The sequence below is a fragment of the Lutra lutra genome, chromosome 11, assembly GCF_902655055.1.
Source record: "Lutra lutra chromosome 11, mLutLut1.2, whole genome shotgun sequence".
Taxonomy (NCBI): Eukaryota; Metazoa; Chordata; class Mammalia; order Carnivora; family Mustelidae; genus Lutra; species Lutra lutra.
Window position 1 is genome coordinate 14,775,984 of NC_062288.1, and position 19,220 is coordinate 14,795,203.

The 19,220-nt window shown below is 38.6% G+C and overlaps 1 protein-coding gene across 2 annotated transcripts in view; it reads left to right on the plus strand.

Annotated features, from left to right (window-relative positions):
• VPS41 (VPS41 subunit of HOPS complex) overlaps positions 1 to 19,220 on the plus strand; it is a 179,829-nt gene that overhangs the window by 33,387 nt on the left and 127,222 nt on the right. For both annotated transcript variants that reach the window (XM_047694499.1, XM_047694500.1), the window contains exons 3-4: positions 9,062 to 9,169; positions 15,779 to 15,856. In XM_047694499.1, the coding sequence (XP_047550455.1) occupies positions 9,062 to 9,169; positions 15,779 to 15,856 (186 nt within the window). The remainder of the gene's footprint in view (positions 1 to 9,061; positions 9,170 to 15,778; positions 15,857 to 19,220) is intronic.

Genomic DNA, 19,220 nt, shown 5'->3' on the forward strand with positions numbered 1-19,220 from the left:
TCAAAATTTAACAACATTATTTGCATTCATATAAGAATGTAATTGCTTATCTGTCACCAGTCTGATGGAAAGGCATCCTGGGAGCTTTGACCACAGTTGTTTTATTGTGGATGAATTCCATTATCTCCATGTCACTTTCTTTTTTTTTTTTTTTTTTAATTAAGATTTTTTATTTATTTATTTGACAGAGAGAGATCACAAGTAGATGGAGAGGCAGGCAGAGAGAGAGAGAGAGGGAAGCAGGCTCCCTGCTGAGCAGAGAGCCCGATGCGGGCCTCGATCCCAGGACCCTGAGATCATGACCTGAGCCGAAGGCAGCAGCTTAACCCACTGAGCCACCCAGGCGCCCTCCATGTCACTTTCTTAAAAAGTTTGGTCATTGAGGCAGCTATAATACCTTGTGTTATTAATGGAAACCAGAAGTTACTCTTTTGACTTATTTATGTAGTTTTCTTGATATGTTTTCACATTTTGGAAGGATATATAAAGCTGTCTTTCCTACCAGCCATCTTTTTTGTGTGAAGAAAATTATTTTCTGTAAAAGAACTCTAGCCTACAATAATTAATGGTTGCATTTGCTCTTTTAAGGAGGTAGCATTCATTTGAAGGGGGGGTGGTAAGCAAAACAGGGCTAATTGGAATCATTAGTCCTTGATTAGTTATGAATCTTATGTTCATATATTCATATGTTCATTAGGGTCTTTATGCAGGTTTTTCTCACCATAGATCTCTTTTATTCTTTAGTGTAAAGTTCAAGATTGACATGACGTATTTGGGGATGTCCTGTAATGTGCATGTATATGCATATATGTTTACTGATAACATTGTAGTTTCAAATACATGTACTTAACACAATAAAATGTATAGTTCTTGACTTTGTTGATAATACCCTTGTAGTCAATAGGATAAGTCTGTTTCTTAAAAATTTGTTAGTCATGTTTTGGAGATTCAAATTATGTGTTTTGATTGACTTACGGTATAGTTTGAATTGTGCTTTTAAAAAAAAATTTTATTTGTATTTGACTCAACTTTTTTTTTTTCTCTTCTCCCTGTGTCTTCTCTATTGAATAGTGATTACAAAAGATTTCAGTATGTCATGGGACTTCTTTCAAAGTGAATTATTTGGGGGTGCTTGGTGGCTTAGTCGAGTGTTCAACTCTTGATTCTTGCTCAGGTCATGATCTCAGGGTAGTGAGATCAAGTTCCACGTCATGCTATATGCTGGGTGTGGAGTCCGTTTCATATTGTCTCTCTCCCTTTCTCCCTTCTCTACCACCGAACAACAAATAATAACAACAACAAAACCAAAAGTGAATTATTTGTAAAGAAGGAAAATTTTTTAAAATATGGAATTTCTATAATTCAGATATTCTGAAACTAGATTTCAGTAGGTTTTTTTAGTATCAGACTTACAAGGGTGTCTACCAGTTTTGAATATTTCAGTTCCCCTTAAGCGAATTAGAATTCTATAGAGAATGTTCTGGCTTTTCTTTTATACCTTCATACCCATGGTTGATGATTCTTTTGCTTTTTATTAACATTCAGTTTTTTTACCCTGGAAGTTCAGACTGCATTTTTTTTTAAACAATGACTTTTTTTTTTTTTTTAAGATTTTACTTATTTATTTGTCAGAGAGAGAGAGAGAGAGAGCACAGGCAGACAGAGTGGCAGGTAGAGGCAGAGGGAGAAGCAGGCTCCCCACAGAACAAGGAGCCCGATGTGGGACTCGATCCCAGAACGCTGGGCTCATGACCTGAGCCGAAGGCAGCTGCTTAACCAACTGAGCCACCCAGGCGTCCCTTTTTTTTTTTTTTTTTTTTTTTTTTAATGTTTGTAGTGTTCCTATTGTACCTGGCTTTGGATTTGCTCCTTGTCAGATGCAATGGTGACATGAGGCCCAGTAAACCATTCATCTTACCATAATTTCTGAATGTTCAGCTGAGGTCTTTCTCATAGGTGAACCTGGAGGCCATCTTGGTAGAGAAAGGTTGTAATTCGTCAGGGAGTGCTCACGTGATCATATTTTCCACTGGCTTTACTCGGGTCTTATAGTTCACCCCTCCTTTTCGGTTTTTCTGGTATTTTATTTTGGGGGGAAAAAGAAACCGAACAACAACAACAATAACAACAAAACCCAGTGCATTTTAATAAAGAAATAGTATCCAGAAATAAAATTTTAACTTCCATATTAAGAGTAACAATAAAAAAGTGTAACAATCTTTCCATTTAACTCCCTGAATACATACATATGACCCATATTTTTTAGAAGTAAAATTCAGATCCTCCTCTGGACTGTAACATTGGTATATAAAGTGTACTGGTGTGTGAAAGATATGGAGAAAGTTAAAAGAGGATGAAAAATTGGTTATAAACACCAAAAAAGTTTTTCTTGTACATGAATTTTAAATTATTAGGTGAAAAGTGCAATATTCTTTTGGGTGTGCACATCTGACTTAGGTGATAGGACTTCTGCCATGAAAATTTACCCTACAGTGTTAGTAACAAATTACTAAATAGTTTTTCAGGCAGAAATCTTTAATTGCCCTAATCTGTTATCCACAAAAATAATTTTTTTGCTTTTAAGTACAAGCTCTGTAGGAATGACTGTGATATGAAATTTATTTTCAGGTAGTGTTTTAGAATCCTACATAGGATGGTTTAAAGGACTTGTCTTTAATTAAAAGTGCTCTACACTTAGTGAAAATCCATGTTAGTTGAAGAATTGATTCCTTTTAAAGGAAAGCTGCAAATTTTTCTTGTATGGGTAAATGTCACTCTGTTCATATCTTCGCTTAGCTGCAAGTCAAGACTTGTACTATTCCACTAGGTTGTCATAGAAACGCAGTTAACTGTCATCTCAACTCAGACTGTTGATGGTTTTATTTGTAGCTTTGCAAGATTATTAAAATTTAACAAAAATTATTGATTGCCTTTTATTAACACTGGGTTGTTTTCCATGGAAATTAAAACTGCACAAAAACCTTTCTTAATTTTTTTTTAAAGGTGAAACTATATTGAATCTGCTTGATTTAAAAAAAATTATTTAAAATGTGATATATAGTCTGCGGCAGTGGAATAACTTCCATGAATTGTATTTTTGAATCATTTTCCATTTTCTTTGTTTACAGCAAGCAGAAAAAAAAAAGCCTTAAAAATTCACCTTTAGCCTGCTTTTTAACTTAACATAAAAGATACCTCTCAGAAAAGCATGAAATGCTACATCAACTGCGTAATATCAGAGTTTTCATTTTATTTATGGGTTTTGAAGCCTAGCACGAATGCTTCAGTGAGCTGTGTTGTGAAAGTATTTATTTTTGTATATTTATGTGAGAGAAATTATTTGGTTTTCACTTATAAATAAGACCCGCAAACCTTATTTACAGTAACTTTATCTAATGGTCCGTGGATGAGTGCTTTTATGCAAAACAGTCAAGAGGCTAGAATTAACTTTTCACCTTGGATGCACATTTGATGTCCAGACTTGAGCAACCTGTGGCATCTTATTATAAAGACCAGCATTCAGGATCCAATTTGTATTTAACACATTTACTTGAGAAGGCACACGTCCTCTTTGCCACGTTTAATGTTAACTTTGTAAGGATTTCTATTTCTTGCTTGTAGGTACATAAGTAGAAGTGTTTATTTATTGCTTTTTGTAATTTTCCTTTTTGGAGGTTTTTTTAGATGTAATTAATTAGCTATTTTAACAAGTCAGTTTTGACATACGATGGCTTCTGGGGTTGGTTATCGTCAGTTATCTTTTTAAAGAAATATAGGTGGTTGTTTGTTTGTTTGTTTTGTTTAATGTCGAGCCTGATGTGGGGCTCAAACTCACAATCCTGAGATCGAGACCTGAGTCGAGCTCAAGAATCAGAAGCTTAACCAACTGAGCCACCCAGACACCCCAGTAGTATAGGTCTTTTATATAACCATGCCTATTATACACCCTTCTGTCACTATTTGTTTTTAAAGTTATTCTTGGAAAGTTTGATTTTTAATACTCTTACTAAATAAACAACTGATAGCTGGTATATACTGGGGAAATAAATTTGACAGCTCATCAAAGGCATGGAATATTGATTTTATTAAAAGATTTATTTGAGAGAGAGAGGAAGCGCAAGAGCACGAGTAGGGGTGGGGTGGAAAGGGAGAAGCAGACCCCCACCACTGAGCAGGGAGCCTGATGTGAGGCTCGATCCCTGGGCCCTGGGATCATAACCTGAGCTGAAGGCACATACTTAACCAACTGAGCCACTCAGGCGCCCCTACTGATTTTTTTAAACCATCTTCATTGCTCTTAATTTTATTACTTTTGTAGCTAGCCTGCACAGTGGCCCCCAGTGATCCTCACCTATTACCCCTGCTCTTGTGACCCCTTCTCCCACACTGAATTGTGGCTGACCTGTATGATCAGTAGAATATTGCAGAAGTGTGACCTCTTAGGCTACGTCATATTCAACTTTGCTTGCTCTTGGATCACTCATTTCAGGGGACTTCATTTTCCGTGTCCTGAGGACACTCTAGCAACCCAGATAGAGGTCAGTGAAGTGAGGAACTGAAGCCCCTTGCCAACATGCAGCACCAGCTTGGCCACATTTGAGTGAGCCATTGTGGAAGCAGATACCCTAACCCGAGTCACGTGTTCAGATGGTTGCAGCCTCAGCAGACATCTTGCCTGCAACCCCGTGAGAGACCTTAAGTCTGAACCACCCACCTAAGCCAGTCCTGTATTGCTTACCCACAGAACTATTAAATTTATATTTAATATGAATAAATATTATTTATATAAATATGAATAAATAATTTACATAAATATGAAAAAATAAAATAAATAATTTATATAAATATGAATAAATAAAACAAAAATAATACATTTATTGTTTTAAATCAGCAAACTTTGGCATAATATGTTATGCAGCAATAGATAACTAATGCATCTGCTAAATTTTTTTTAAGATTTTATTTATTTATTTATTTGACAGACAGAGATCACAAGTAGGCAGAGAGGCAGGCAGAGAGAGAGGAGGAAGCAGGCTCCCTGCTGAGCAGAGAGCCCGATGTGGGGCTCGATCCCAGGACCCTGGGATCGTGACCCGAGCCGAAGGCAGAGGCTTTAACCCACTGAGCCACCCAGGCACCCGCTAAATATATTTTTAAACATTTCCTATTGATCACGCAGTTCATAGTTATTTGTAGGCATAGAAATTGTGGAGGCTTTTGTAGCCTCATTTTCTGTTGTGATGTGTAGCATCATTTTCATAGGCGATTGGGTAGTGTGTTGTACAAGTCATTAACTTTAGGCGATTCATAACAGTTTGAATTTTGGCTTTGTGTATGTGTCTTGGTGAAATTAAAATTTCTGATCATCATTGTACTAAAAATCTATAAAATGGAATAATTACATTTAACTCTCCAGTGTTTGTTTTTCTAAAGTCAAGAGAATGGTGGGATCTGATAGATTAAGTCTCTTTCATGATGTTTGATGAATATCCTCCTTTCCATGAGATGATACAGTTCTGTGCCCCAGAGGCAAAGATTTCTCTTGACATTTGAGTTTGCATCTGCCCGGTGTGTCTTGTCAGTCATAATCTTCACCAGGCCCAGCGTTTAACCATTCTACAAGTCGTTTTTCTTTTACTTATTTTTACTGTGATGTACCTAGGTGTTATTTTCTTCATATTTATCTTGCATGGGATTACAAAGCTTCTTGAATTCCTGCATTGATGTCTGTCAGTTTTAGGAAATTCTCAGTTGTTAACTTCTTTAAATGTCATTTCTGCTTTTCCCCCCTGCCATTTTTCTTATTTTTCTGGGACTTTAACTAAAAATGTTAGCCCCTTTCCCTGTATTCCACATATCTCCTATTCTGTATTTTTCATCCGTTTTTCTACTCTGGCTTCCCTTTGGATATTTTTTGACCTGTTTTACACTTCACTAATCCTGTCTTCTGCTAAGCCATCTGTTGCGTTCTTAGTTTCAGTGACATTTCTCACTTTTAAAATTTCCATTTGAATCTTTTTAACGGATTACAATTCCCTGTTGAAAACTGCTATCCTTTCATCTGTCTTCTTTTTTTTTTTTTTTTGAACAAATGAATCATAGTCCTATTAAAGCCCTTTTTGCTAACTCCAGGTCACCCATGGGTCTGTTTTTATGGTCTTCTTTTTCTCCTTGACTTTTAGTTACTTGGTCCTGTCCTGTGGCATATCTGGTGATTTTTTTATTGATTTTATTATTTTTTATTCTCAGTATCATAAATGAAAATAGTAGAGGCCCGAGTAGTTTTCATCTTCTTTCTCTCAGGAGTCACCCTGTCCTTTGGACAGGTAGGTTGGGGATACATACATACCTTAATCTAGTCAGGGGTTGAAATGAGTCTGAGACAGATTGAAGTTTTGGTAAACACTTTTTTGTGTGTCCCCTCAGGACCAGGAGTTCCGATTAGCCTGTGGTATTCATCAGAACTTCATTTGTTGTTAATTCCTGCAATCTATTTCTTTTCTTCTCAGCACACAAAGGCAGCTGGTTTGCATTTTTGAGGCTTTCTGTTTAGCTTTTTACCCTCTTGTCTCATGTTGGTTTCGAAATTGGCGGTTGTCTTATGGGGAGATGTAGCTGTGTAACAAGCTTACTTGTATGCCTCTCTCCTCCACTGGGATCTTAGCCCCTCAAGCTTCCAGTTTTGTTACTTGAGCCCTATGAGTACCAGAAGGTTTGCTGCTTTTCCTACCCTCAGCAATGGCCATCTTCCAAGGCAGAGCTTGGGTTCTCAGCCTCTTGTCCTACACTCCGAATTGGTAAATACCTCCAGGAAGAATGGCTGGCGCTTGGCCGCTCACCTCCCCTTGTTTTCTCCGGTTTCTCCACCACCTTGGAATCTTGGTCCTTCTAGCTCAGGTAGTGGCTTCAACAGCCCTTTCACTGATGCCTTTGACTGTTGCTATGTATTTCGTTAAGGCTTTCTGGTTTTTCTGGGTGGGAGCATTGGTGTGCCTCATACTACTTTAATGTTAGCTGGGAAATGAAGACTATACAATTTTTTTTTAAGATTTTATTTATTTACTTGACAGAGAGGTAGAGAGCACAAGTAAGCAGAGCGACAGGCAGAGAGAAAGAGAAGCAGGCTCTCTGCTGAGCAGGGAGCCCAGTGCAGGGTTCAGTCCCAGAACCCTAGAATCATGACCTGAGCTGAAGGCAGCCCTCTAACCAACTAAGCCACCCAGGCGCCACATATACAATTATATTTTAAGAGAATGTCAGTGAGTAGATTATGTTTGTGAACTTCTATTTTGGCCCGCTTTATCCTGTCACAGTTGAAGGTGCATGCACATTTTATGGTTTCTTGTCACATAGTGATACAGTAAAATAACATCTTTTTCTGAGTCATTGTAATAATTTTTATAATTATCCTTGATTTAATTTAGAACCATCGTAGTCAATATAGGTTCCTAACTTTACTCCATAACTGTGAGGATTAGGGATATCATAAGGTATGCTGTATCAGCAGTGAGGTTGAACATACAAAGTTAGTAATAGTGCATACAGAATGATTAAGAAATTTAAATACATTTAAGAAAAAGAAATTTTTTTTCAAATATTTTCCCTTCTTTTTTTCTTTTCTTTTTTTAATTTTTTCTTATTAACATATAATGTATTATTAGCCCCAGGGTTACAGATCTGTGAATTGTCAGGCTTACACACTTCACAGCACTCACCATAGGACATACCCTCCCCAATTTCCATAACCCAACCACCCTCTCCATACCCCCCTCTCCCCAGCAACCCTCAGTTTGTTTTGTGAGGTTAAGAGTCTCTTATGGTTTGTCTCCCTCCCGATCCCATCTTGTTTCATTTTCTCCTTCCCTACCCCCCAAGTCCCCCACTTTGCCTCTCAAATTCCTCATATCAGGGAGATCATATGATAATTGTCTTTCTCCAATTGACTTATATCACTCAGCATAATACCCTCTAGTTCCATCCATGTCGTTGCAAATGGCAAGATTTCATTTCTTTTGATGGCTGCATAGTATTCCATTACTGTGGAATAGTACCACATCTTCCTTATCCATTCATCTGTGATGGACATCTAGGTTCTTTTCACAGTCTGGCTGTTGTGGACATTGCTGCTATAAACGTTCAGGTGCACATGCCCCTTCGGATCACTACATTTGTATCTTTAGGGTAAATACCCAGTAGTGCAATTACTGGGTCGTAGGGTAGCTCTATTTTCAACTTTTTGAGGAACCTCCATGCTGTTTTCCAGAGTGGCTGCACCAGCAGTGTAGGAGGGTTCCCTCCTCTCCTCTCCAACATGTGTCACTTCCTGGCTTGTTAATTTTAGCCTTTCTGACTGTTGTGAGGTGGTATCTCATTGTGGTTTTGATTCCCTGATGCCGAGTGATGTGGAGCACTTAAGGAAAAGAAATTTTTATGCATTAGGTTTATTCAAATGAAAGTAAATACATTTTCTAACAAACACAAGTGATCATGGATTATTAGTTTTGGAAAGTAAATATTAAAATATTTTTATCTGAAGGTACAAATACGTTTTGTTGTATATAAAATTTCCAATTTCCTTTCTTTGATTTTATAACTATGTTTTTCTAACTAAAATGAAATATTCTGAAATCTGACAAAAATATTTATAGTCTTAAGATACAAAATCCATGTCTTTGGAGTTTTATTGTATTCCTTTCTCCCTGCTGGGAGTGTTTTATGCCCATGAGGTCAAACTGAGAAGTATTTTGCCCACACATCTTTTATTGGCTTATGTGGCCAGATAGTTTTGTATTTACTCTAATATACCAAAGTTGAATTCTGTCAGCAGTAAGAACGTACCCTCCTGTTTTCAACCTTTGAATGAATTCTGCTGGTGAAGTTGTAGCAGCTGATACACCCAGGAGGAAAAATGAAACATGATGATCTTAACCTTGAGCTGTAGTTGTAGTTATTGACAGTCATGGAGGAAGCCCTCTCTGGGTTCCCCGTAAGGAATGTGTTTTGAGTCTGACTGTTTCAAATGAATCCGTGATGGCTGTCATTTTCTCTGCTCTTTGTGCAGGAAGAAGAAAGTGAAGAGGAGCCCAAACTGAAGTATGAAAGGCTTTCCAATGGGGTAACAGAAATCCTTCAGAAGGATGCAGCTAGCTGCATGACAGTTCATGACAAGGTAAGGTAGCCCTTCCAGAGGATCCTTCTGTAAGTTGTTTCTCTTATAAGTTTGTTTATACTGTGGAATCCTGATGCTCTTGATGGTGGCTCAATATTTGTGTCTCCCTTCCACCCTTCCTTTCTTCTTCCTCTCCAACAAAAAAATGAAAACGACAACCAAAACATTATATGTATGTATTTGCACACACAGGCACCCCTCCCCATACTGCAAGGGTGTATCAAATAGAATTTAGATAGATGTGAAAGATTTATAGCAAGTAGTTCTTGGCAACTCCATCACTTTAAATTCCTCAAACCAGAAGTAGTAGAGTTGGGAAGTGTTAAGATTGGAAATGGTATAGCACTCAGTGCTTTTCATAAGTGAAGAAAAGATTACACTGGAGGTGTTAGGCATCAGTAGAAAGGCCCCAAATGATTACTTATATGATCTATGAGTGAATTAATATATTCCACATTTTAATCCTTGCCATCACAAAGCCCCCACAAAATTTGAGTCCAAGCTAAGTGCTATACAGCACCCTTAGCCTATTCTTAGACCAAAACAAAATGTGTTGTAAGTGGAGTGCTGGAGACTGGGCCATTTGAACCGTTGCCCTCTTCTTCCCCATGGGCCCCACAAGTGAGGCAAGCCCCCAAGTCTGATCCATCCCCTGGCTTTATCCTGTGTTACCAGCGGTGTCGCCTCATCCTCCTCCTTGCCCCTACCCTTCCTTTTTCTTTCAGGACTCGTTCTGCTGTGAACAGATTTTTGTATTCACTCAGCATGTTAATAGAATGCTTGTTAGCTCTTACTTCCTCAGAAACCCCCTTCTTCGGGGCATCTCTTGTTAGGTTGTACTACCCCTTCCCATGGTTGCCATCTTCCCGCTCCCATTGCTGTCATGTCCCAAATTCCTCTTTGCTTTGCTTCACTCACTGAAGAAAGGCCTTGCTGTCCTTGCATACCTTTACCTCTGCCTTGTCTCAGCTCTCCACCAGTAAGATGGCATCCATACCTGGAATTTGAGTATCTTCCAGTGTGCTCTCTGGTGACTCCTCTTAATCCTTCAAGCCCTTGTGTTAATTTTACTACTAACCCCATTCTGTGACTGTAGGGAGCCCTAATCTTGATTTGGTTCTTTGTTTAATTTCTTATCTCTGTCAGGTGGTTAACTAGCTTTGCTTTCTACCCATATATTCCGTTCACTTACGTCCCTGTCCTTTGTTACCCCCTCAAGCCACTATAAACACTGTTGCAGTTCCAGATTTGTATTTCATCCGCTCCATTAGTCCTTAGTCTGTCTTTTCAGCCATTATCCCTTCACTCCAAGGATGCCATTTCTTTATAATTAAGAAAATCAAATCTCTCAGGCATGCAGCCTTGGCTCCTGACCCCTTTCCCAACTCATCTGGATCCATGCCCAGCCTTCCCCACAGAGGCTTTCTTCTTCCCATTCAGAGGTCTTTTTGTCTACTGTTGATCTGCACCACATCTCACTCCACCCCCCGCCCCCAGTGTTGCTAACCCTAGCCCCACATCACCATGTATCTCTTTCTGTGTCTGTGGATTTGCCCATCTTGGATATTGCATAAACATGAAGTCATACATTGGTTTCTTGTCTGGCTTCTTTCACTTAGCGTCATGTTTTTGAGGTTCATAGGTCATGTAGCCTGGATCAGTACTTTACTCCTTTTTGTTGCTGAATAGTATTCCGTTGTATGGACATACCACATTTTATCTGTCCATTCCCCAGCTGACAGATGTTTTTGCTGCTTTCAGAAGTGTGGATCTGACCTTTCTTCTACACAGAGGCTGAGAGAAGCTTTCTTAAAGCCTTTTATCATGGCACCATTCTTTTATTATTCTCTTGATCATTGCTATGATTCCCTTCTCGTTCTTTCACTTTTTCCTTCCCTCCACCTTTCCTTCATGTGTTGGTATTCCCAGGATTTGGTCCATTGTCCACATTTCTGTTTAGTTTGTACTTTCCTTCATTTTAAATGTCATAAGTCCTGTGACCACCTACACACTGACTCCTCCCCAGTGTAGTGTGTGGCTTTGTCCCCATGCCTCTTGAACAGTTTTTACTTTTGTTCTGTTTGTACCTGAAACTCAGCACACCCATAATGAATGCATCTTCTTTTCCATCTCTAATCTCTCATCTGTTTTTTATCCCATTTGGTGGCATCACAGTCTCTTTTCACCGAAGCCAAAGCTGACTTTCCTTTGCTTCTACCCAGTCATTCCTAAGCCCTGATGATTTTCGCACTTCCCCTGCCTGCACTCACAGACCTCTCACTTTTCTACTTTCAGGCCTTCTGCCACCTGGTTGCCAGGATGATGTGTTGAAAATACAGGTTTAAAACCCTAGTGTGATTTTCACCATCTGCTACATAAAGTCTAAGCTCCTTACTGTGGTGTGTAAGGCCCCCTAAGATCTTGCCCTCTCCTGCTATTGGCTTTATGTCTTCCCACTTTTTTCTGCTTGGGTGGTGTTCTGGTAGCAACACTTGGCTGTATTTACTCATAACGTCCCTTCTCCCATCTCACCTGCTTGAGCCCACTTCCATCCCGAGCCCTCATCTTTCAGTTCAGGCACTTGTCGTTTCTCCCAGAACCAACACACACCTTGCCAGGCAGTCTACTCTCCTACAGATTTGCTTTCACTCTGGTCCAGCCACAGCTTTCTATTTCTTTCTATTAAAGTCATCTTCCAGAGGGTCAGATCTGATCATGTAATTCTCCCTAGAATTCTTGATTGTTTTCCTGGTGTTTCGTGATTTGGACAGCCTCTCCCACACCCTTTTCCTCTTCTGCCTTTCAGCTCCATAAATATTCAGATGTTTCCTATTAACCGACCTTCCAGACTCATCACTTGTCTCTTTCCCTAGGCACAAACTGGATGCCGCTGCCATGTATAACCACTTGTTATTTCTTAACTTTGTCCTCTGTGATTTTATGTGATTCCATATATATCCATTCTGCCTGAAAATGGTCTTTACTACAAGACTGTCTGCCTCAGGGTCCATTGTCTAACTCCTCCTTCAGAGTTAAGCACAGCTGATACTGGCCATGTTCCGTAGGGTCTTAGAGATGCTGCCATTCTAAGCATACTCTTTAAATTTAATTAATGTTTCTATGGGGCGCCTGGGTGGCTCAGTGGGTTAAGCCACTGCCTTCGGCTCAGGTCATGATCTCAGGGTCCTGGGATCGAGCCCCGCATCGGGCTCTCTGCTCAGCAGGGAGCCTGCTTCCTCCTCTCTCTCTGCCTGCCTCTCTGCCTGCTTGTGATCTCTCTCTGTCAAATAAATAAATAAAATCTTAAAAAAAAAAAATTTAATTAATGTCTTTCTAATCTGTCTCCTTTATTATACCATTATACCTGCTTTTTATCTGAGCATATATGGTTGAACCTCTGAATGGATAAAAAGGAGAACAGTTTGCCTGCCAAGAGTTCAAACTTTATTAACATTATAGTTAAACCAACTCGGTGAAGGAGCCTTCTGACAGTGGGAACTGTAATCAGTGCTGACTTATAGAACACACACTCTTAATCTGATGCCCATGTTTCTATTTATGAGGCTTCTGATCCAATTGAGAGTATTTTGGCTCTTAATTCAGGCCCTGTATCTGCCACTGATTGACCATTTCCAGGGAAATCACATCAACTCCCGGGACTTAGTTTCTCATGTGTAGTTCAAGGCACTCCCTGCTCTGATGTTTTGATACTGTAAAATGCCATGGGGAGAGTATAGATGACACTATACAGCTAATCACATAGGAAATGTACTCCTAATTGTCCTTTGTGGTGCCCAAAGCTTGTCACTTGTTCCTCTTGTTTACTTACACAAAGTCCACTTGATAAAAGTAGAAGCCATTATGCCAGTGGATGGGATGGGTCAGAAGGATTGGACATCCATCTGGTAGTTTATAAAAGGAGTCAAGTTTCTGTAAGTAAACATGAAGGAGGTTGATTAAATTATGCTTATTCTTTCTCCATCCAAGATTTTAAGTGTCCTCAGGTTAAAAAAAAAAATTAATACTTAAAAAAGCTCAAGGCTTTTCATGGCTACAAAGAGTCGCATTTCAAAGGATTTGAATTTACTTTTGTGATTTGTGGCCAATTGTGCATTTTTTTGTTGAATTTTTGAGTTATCAAAAACACTAGCAGGTGAAAGCATCAATAATTTCAGTAGTTAAATAAATTTTCTAAGACCTATACACTTGTCTTATCAGACTTTTTTTTTTAAAGAGCAGTGAAGTTATTTATTTTGAAAAGGCAGCAGCAACAACTTATCTAATCCAAATGATGAAATGTTTTAGTAAACAAAAGGTAGCTTGTTCTAGAAACCACTGCATTTTTTAATTTTAATTTTAACTTTGCGGGGCGGGGCAGGGCAGAAGGAAGGAGAATCTTTTTCCTTTTTTTTTTTTTCCCCTTCAATTTGACAGACAGAGATCACAAGTAGGCAGAGAGGTATGAGGAGAGAGAGGGGGAAGCAGGCTCCCCGCTGAGCAGAGAGCCTATGTGGGACTTGATCCCAGGACCCTGAGATCATGACCTGAGCCAAAGGCAGAGGCTTAACCCACTGAGGCTCCCAGACGCCCCAGGAAGGAGAATCTTAAGCAGTCTCCACACCCGCCACATGGATCTCATATCCCTCGAAGATCATGACCTGAGCTGAAGTCAGGAGTTGGACACTTAACTGACTGAGCTACCCAGCCACCCTGAAACCACTGGATTTTTTTGTTCAGAAGTAAAGTAATTACAGTTTCAGATTGAAACTATAAATTCAAAATAATTATTTTATGTTTTCTTTCCATCTTAAATGAGTCAAACTAGTAATTTCAAAAAAGGGAAAAGGAAGGAATTAATATTTGGGTACTCTGCATAGAACCTTTGAAACTTCTGATAAAATAAAGTGTCACTGGAAGCTCAAGAATGGCCTTCACCGAGGCATTGGAAAATCACCCAGTACTGAAGCACCTTTAGGATCCAATCCCCTTTACTTTTCTAACAAACTAAATACAGTATTTATGAGGAGAATCAATACTGTCGAATACTTGGGGTGTGGTGAGCTTTTAAGACACATTGTTTTATCATAGCCTCAGAAAGAGGCAGAGTATTTGTTTTTAGTTAGTATTATGCAGGTTTCTTTTCTTTTTTTTAAATTCAGATATTGTCAGAGTCACTGGGTCAAAAGAAAATGACAACCGTCTGAGCCATCTGAGTCCTCTGTTTCTGATTAGAATGTTCTTTTGCTTTGGATGCAACATTAGAATGTTTTTTTGCTTTGGGTCCCGGTTTGGTTTAAATATTCAGACTAATTTCCCCCTAGAATTACCTCTTGCCCCTTCCTTCATGGGGCCCAGGCTTCCCGTTTCCAGCACGTTTGCTGTCTGCCCTGGATGAGTAATCGGCGTGGCACCCGGTGCATTCAGGCAGGCCTGTGCGCTGGGATCGTCATACCTAGTTATGTCTGCACACCTGATGTTTTATTAACCAGTATTGATTTTTTTTACCCGGGGGACTTTTTTCTTCCTGAAAAAAGGCAACCTTGCAGGAGTGAAAGGCATTGCAGGGGAGGAATTTCTAATGAACCCCTTCTTTCCCTTTTTGTGACTTCTCTTTAATGTACCTTCATATTTTAAGTGCCTGAACTGAAATTTCATTTTAAGCAATTCCATTTCGATAAAATCCTTTTAAATCTTGACTTTCTGTAAGGTTATTTTTATAAAGATTGTGCTGCTTGACTGAAACGCTTAGTAGTGCCTGTAAATTTGAGCATTTCATTATAGGTTGCAATGAAGCATGCTCCCATGCAATGAAATGCATAGAATTTGGAACTCTTTGAGTAAGGCCGCAAGAAGTAAAAAAGAAGAAAAATCTCTTGTCATATTTCAAGTAGTCCTAAAGTTTCTCCATGTTTGTTTAAGGTTAGTTCAGAGAATTAAAGGAACAGTGGGACGTATGAACTCTTTCATACCGTAAAATGAATATGTAGCTCAGCCATTATTTTGTGACAGAAAAGGATTTTTTTTTGCATTAGAATATAAACATTTACACTCAGTATTATACATTAACTTTTATAGAGGCATCTAAATGCTAACTGATAATATAAATACTTCCAAGTTTTTTCATCTCTCAGCATGACTTAGATTTTCCTTTCTTTAAAAAAAAAATCATACTTTGGCATTTGTGCATGTGTATATATTTGTTCAACTTAAATGATAGCACAGATTTACACATTTGCCATAAATTACGTGGGGGTTAATCATTCCCTTCTGACTTGGAGCTCAACCATAGGTTGGTCGTATTTTCCCAGCTGCACTGGAATCTGCAGCCTCAGTCCATCAGGCATTGTGTACGGACTGCATCCACACCATTAGTTGTCAGCAGATGAGGGTCCTCATGAGTCATTCTGACAGCCGACTTGCACTCTCACAATAAAGTAGGCCCTGCTCTGTTATTTCCCTGAAGCCGGAAACAAGCCTTCTCCAAGGAGGGCATCCCTGGCAAGGCGTTGCTCACGGCTTATGCATTCGGTTTTGACTTCGAAAATGGTTTGATTACTAAATGTGTATTAATAGTACATTAATAAACTGACCCCTCTGTTCCTCTTGCAGTTTTTGGCACTGGGCACCCATTACGGCAAGGTTTATTTACTTGATATCCAGGGGAACATCACTCAGAAGTTTGATGTAGTAAGTATACAGCATCAAATAATGTCTGAATTAGACTTTGTGCTGAAAATTTATGCTTTACAGTATTAGCTTTAGCAGTTTGTTGTAATAATCTAAAGAAAGGGCCTTTATCAATTCAATCAGAGTGCTTAAGAGTATAACTCTGACTTTTATAGTATATGCTAAAAATTATAAATGTGAATGTAAAACGAAAGGTCTATAAATACATGTATAAGCATATATATATACATTTTATATTTTGACTTTGTATCTTTATATATAAACCCCATTTAAAAATTTATTTTTATAAATCTGTTGAATTAAAATTCTTTAGTTAAATAAATTAAAGTTAAATAGGTTTTTTAGTTAAGTAAATGAAAGACTTTATTATGGTCATCCATTTGACTTTAAATGAAGTATTTAAAATACTTCTACATGTGTTCTTTTCAAATTAGAACAGTGTGGAATATCTAGATGAGTTGTAATATTAAAAGAAAAAGTACTGCTTTTATTAGTAAATACTGGTCCTAATTTACACATACAGGGGAAGTTGTGAAATCCTTAAAGTGTGAAGCTCCCTCATTTGGTCAGTTGTAAGTACGTGCCCCACCATCTTCTCTAGATGCCAAGTGTAATGGAAGATTGATCACCTTACTGGTTCAGTTTATCTCTTCTAAATAGAGAAAGCTAATGTTTTACGTGAATATTTTGGTGCTTCGATTTTGGGGGGATTCTTTGGGGGATTCTGATTGAAAGTGAAGAGCTAAGCTTTTTAATTTTTTGGTTGTGATTTGGAATCATTGAGGATGAAGAAAATGTGGAATTTAAAGCTTGGTTTTGGTGTTTGAGATGTTCCTTGAAAGGTTCAGGAGCATCCGTGGTTGCGTGTGTGTGAACATTCGGAGTGCGCAGGACACTCATTTAGGGACAGGTATTACATCAGCACTTGTTGAAAGATCTATTACAAGGGATTGGTATAGTTTATAAAGGAGACCACAGTTTCTGAGGCTGGCACATTGTGTAGGAAAGAAATAGGTTGCTTCGTTTTACTTAAAAGAAACTGAAACGCTGAATGTTGACAGAATCTTGGGAACAGCCCAGGAAGGGACTTAACGCGCGCGAATCGTACTAATACATCAGGCAAATTGCGGGTTCTTGTTTTGCTTCAGCATCTTTCAGACAAGAGGAATGTATGTTGGCCCTCCTCCATCTATGTCCCGGACACCCATCTTGGTCACTTAAACGTGTGTTCTTTCAGTTGCCATCCGTTCAGACTTGTAGCTGATGCTGGGAAGAGCTCTTTTTCGCGGTGTTACCTGTAGCTCCTCACCATTAAAGCAAAACAAAACAAAACAAAACAAAAACCACAGACGAAAAACAACCCAATAAAATCTCACCTGTGTGTTCTCTTGAACTTCCTGCTCTAGGTAGAGGATTATGTGACACTCTGTTTCTAAAAAAGTCCTCTGAACATTGTATAGAAATTGCAGTGCTTCATTACTGAGGTTCACGCGCCTGTCTGCGGCTCCATTGCCGAAGGAGAAACCAAGACAAATGCTGTAGGAGTTTATTTGTGTCTTTGGTCACTCATTCATTCATTCAGTCTTTGTGTCTACACAGTATAACCCTTCACTTATACTCTTTCTGATGTCAGTTTTATGTCAAGTATATCCCATGTCCTCTTGCAGATAAGTTATGGTATCATCCTCCCTAAATTTGCCCATACTTTTTTCCTTTTTTTTTCCCAATCTGCCCAAGTGACATCTTCAAAAATGAAGTTCTCTGGAGCCTTGCCTGCCCTCTTACCTTTTTTCTTATTTTTTTTCTGGCAGGAGAGGAAAACATTTTGAATGTATTTTGTTTATCAAAGAATTTGAGAGTCTTCTGTGGAAAGGTTTTTCAGGAGACCCTGGCGTTTTTGTGAACATTACCATATTAGGCATTTGACTTTCAGATGACACACATTGTCCTCTTTTGAAAGGAGCTTTAGTCTACAGCTTCTCATCTCCAAGTTTTTCCCTCTATTATTTTATTTTCCTGTTTCTGATGATGTGATTGCTTTGTGAGGCTCTCTATCGCTCTTTTTAAAAAAGGATTCTTTCGGTTCTAAAATACTATTAGGAGTTGAATTTGCTGCTTTTCTTTCAATGTAATGGTTGCCATTTTAACCCAAAACTTTATTCTTCATTAAAATGCAGGGAGAGTGAACAAATATTTTTAAAAATTAATGAATAAACACTCCTGACTTTAGTTTTCACTTCTAAGTGGGAATAATTTAAGCAAATTAAAATTAGATAAGATAAAAAGATCTTAGGTTTGCACAGTGTTTATTTCCTCAAGCAGTATCTCTTCACCCCATTCACTGCATTTCTAGTTTTGTTTGGCAGGGGGTGGGGAACACAGAGGAATCTCTAACGAAGTTTCCCAAGGGATTCTGCTATTTGAGCTGGGGTGGAATCATTGCACTAGAGGCTGTCTGACTTTACTTTAAAAACATATGAGGTAAAAGAAATAACCAAACAAATCATTCTGCATGTTGAAGAAAGAGATTTGTTTTCCCGTTAATTTTTCAGGAGAAATACTGTGTGGTGCACAGTTCCACTTGTAGGTATATATTCAAGACAAATGAGTGCAGTGTTTATGTCCACACACACACACACACACACACATACATACAAAAGATATATAGGGGAGTGTTACAGTAGCTTAATTCATAATAGCTCCAAACTAGAAACAACCCAAATATTCATCATTTGTCGAATGGATAAGTAAATTGTGGTATATTCTGAGCAATTAAGAACAGACTGTCTATACACATAATAACATAGATGAATTTCACAGATTTAACATTTAGCCAAAGAAGCCAGACACAAATGTGTATATGTTGTATGATTCCTTTTATATGATGGTCAAGAGGGCGCCTGGGTGGCTCAGTGGGTTAAGCTGCTGCCTTCAGCTCAGGTCATGATCTCAGGGTCCTGGGATTGAGTCCCGCATCGGGCTCTCTGCTGACAGGGAGCCTGCTTCCCTCTCCCTCCCTCCCTCTCTCTCTCTCTCTCTCTCTCTGCCTGCCTCTCTGTCTACTTGTGATCTCTCTCTGTCAAATAAATAATAAATAAAATCTTTTAAAAAATGTTATATGATGGTCAAGAAAAGGTGAAATCAAACACTGGTGATAGAAATCAGATTATTATTTTTTGGCCTGAGAGAGAGCACAGGAGAATCTTCTGGAATGCTGATAATATTCTCTATCATTATGGCTTCCCATATACACACAAATGTAAAAATCACTGAACTGTAAATTGGAGATTTGTAGTCTTTAGTCTGTATTAATACCTCAGTAACACACACACACACACACACACACACAGGTACCTGTACACTT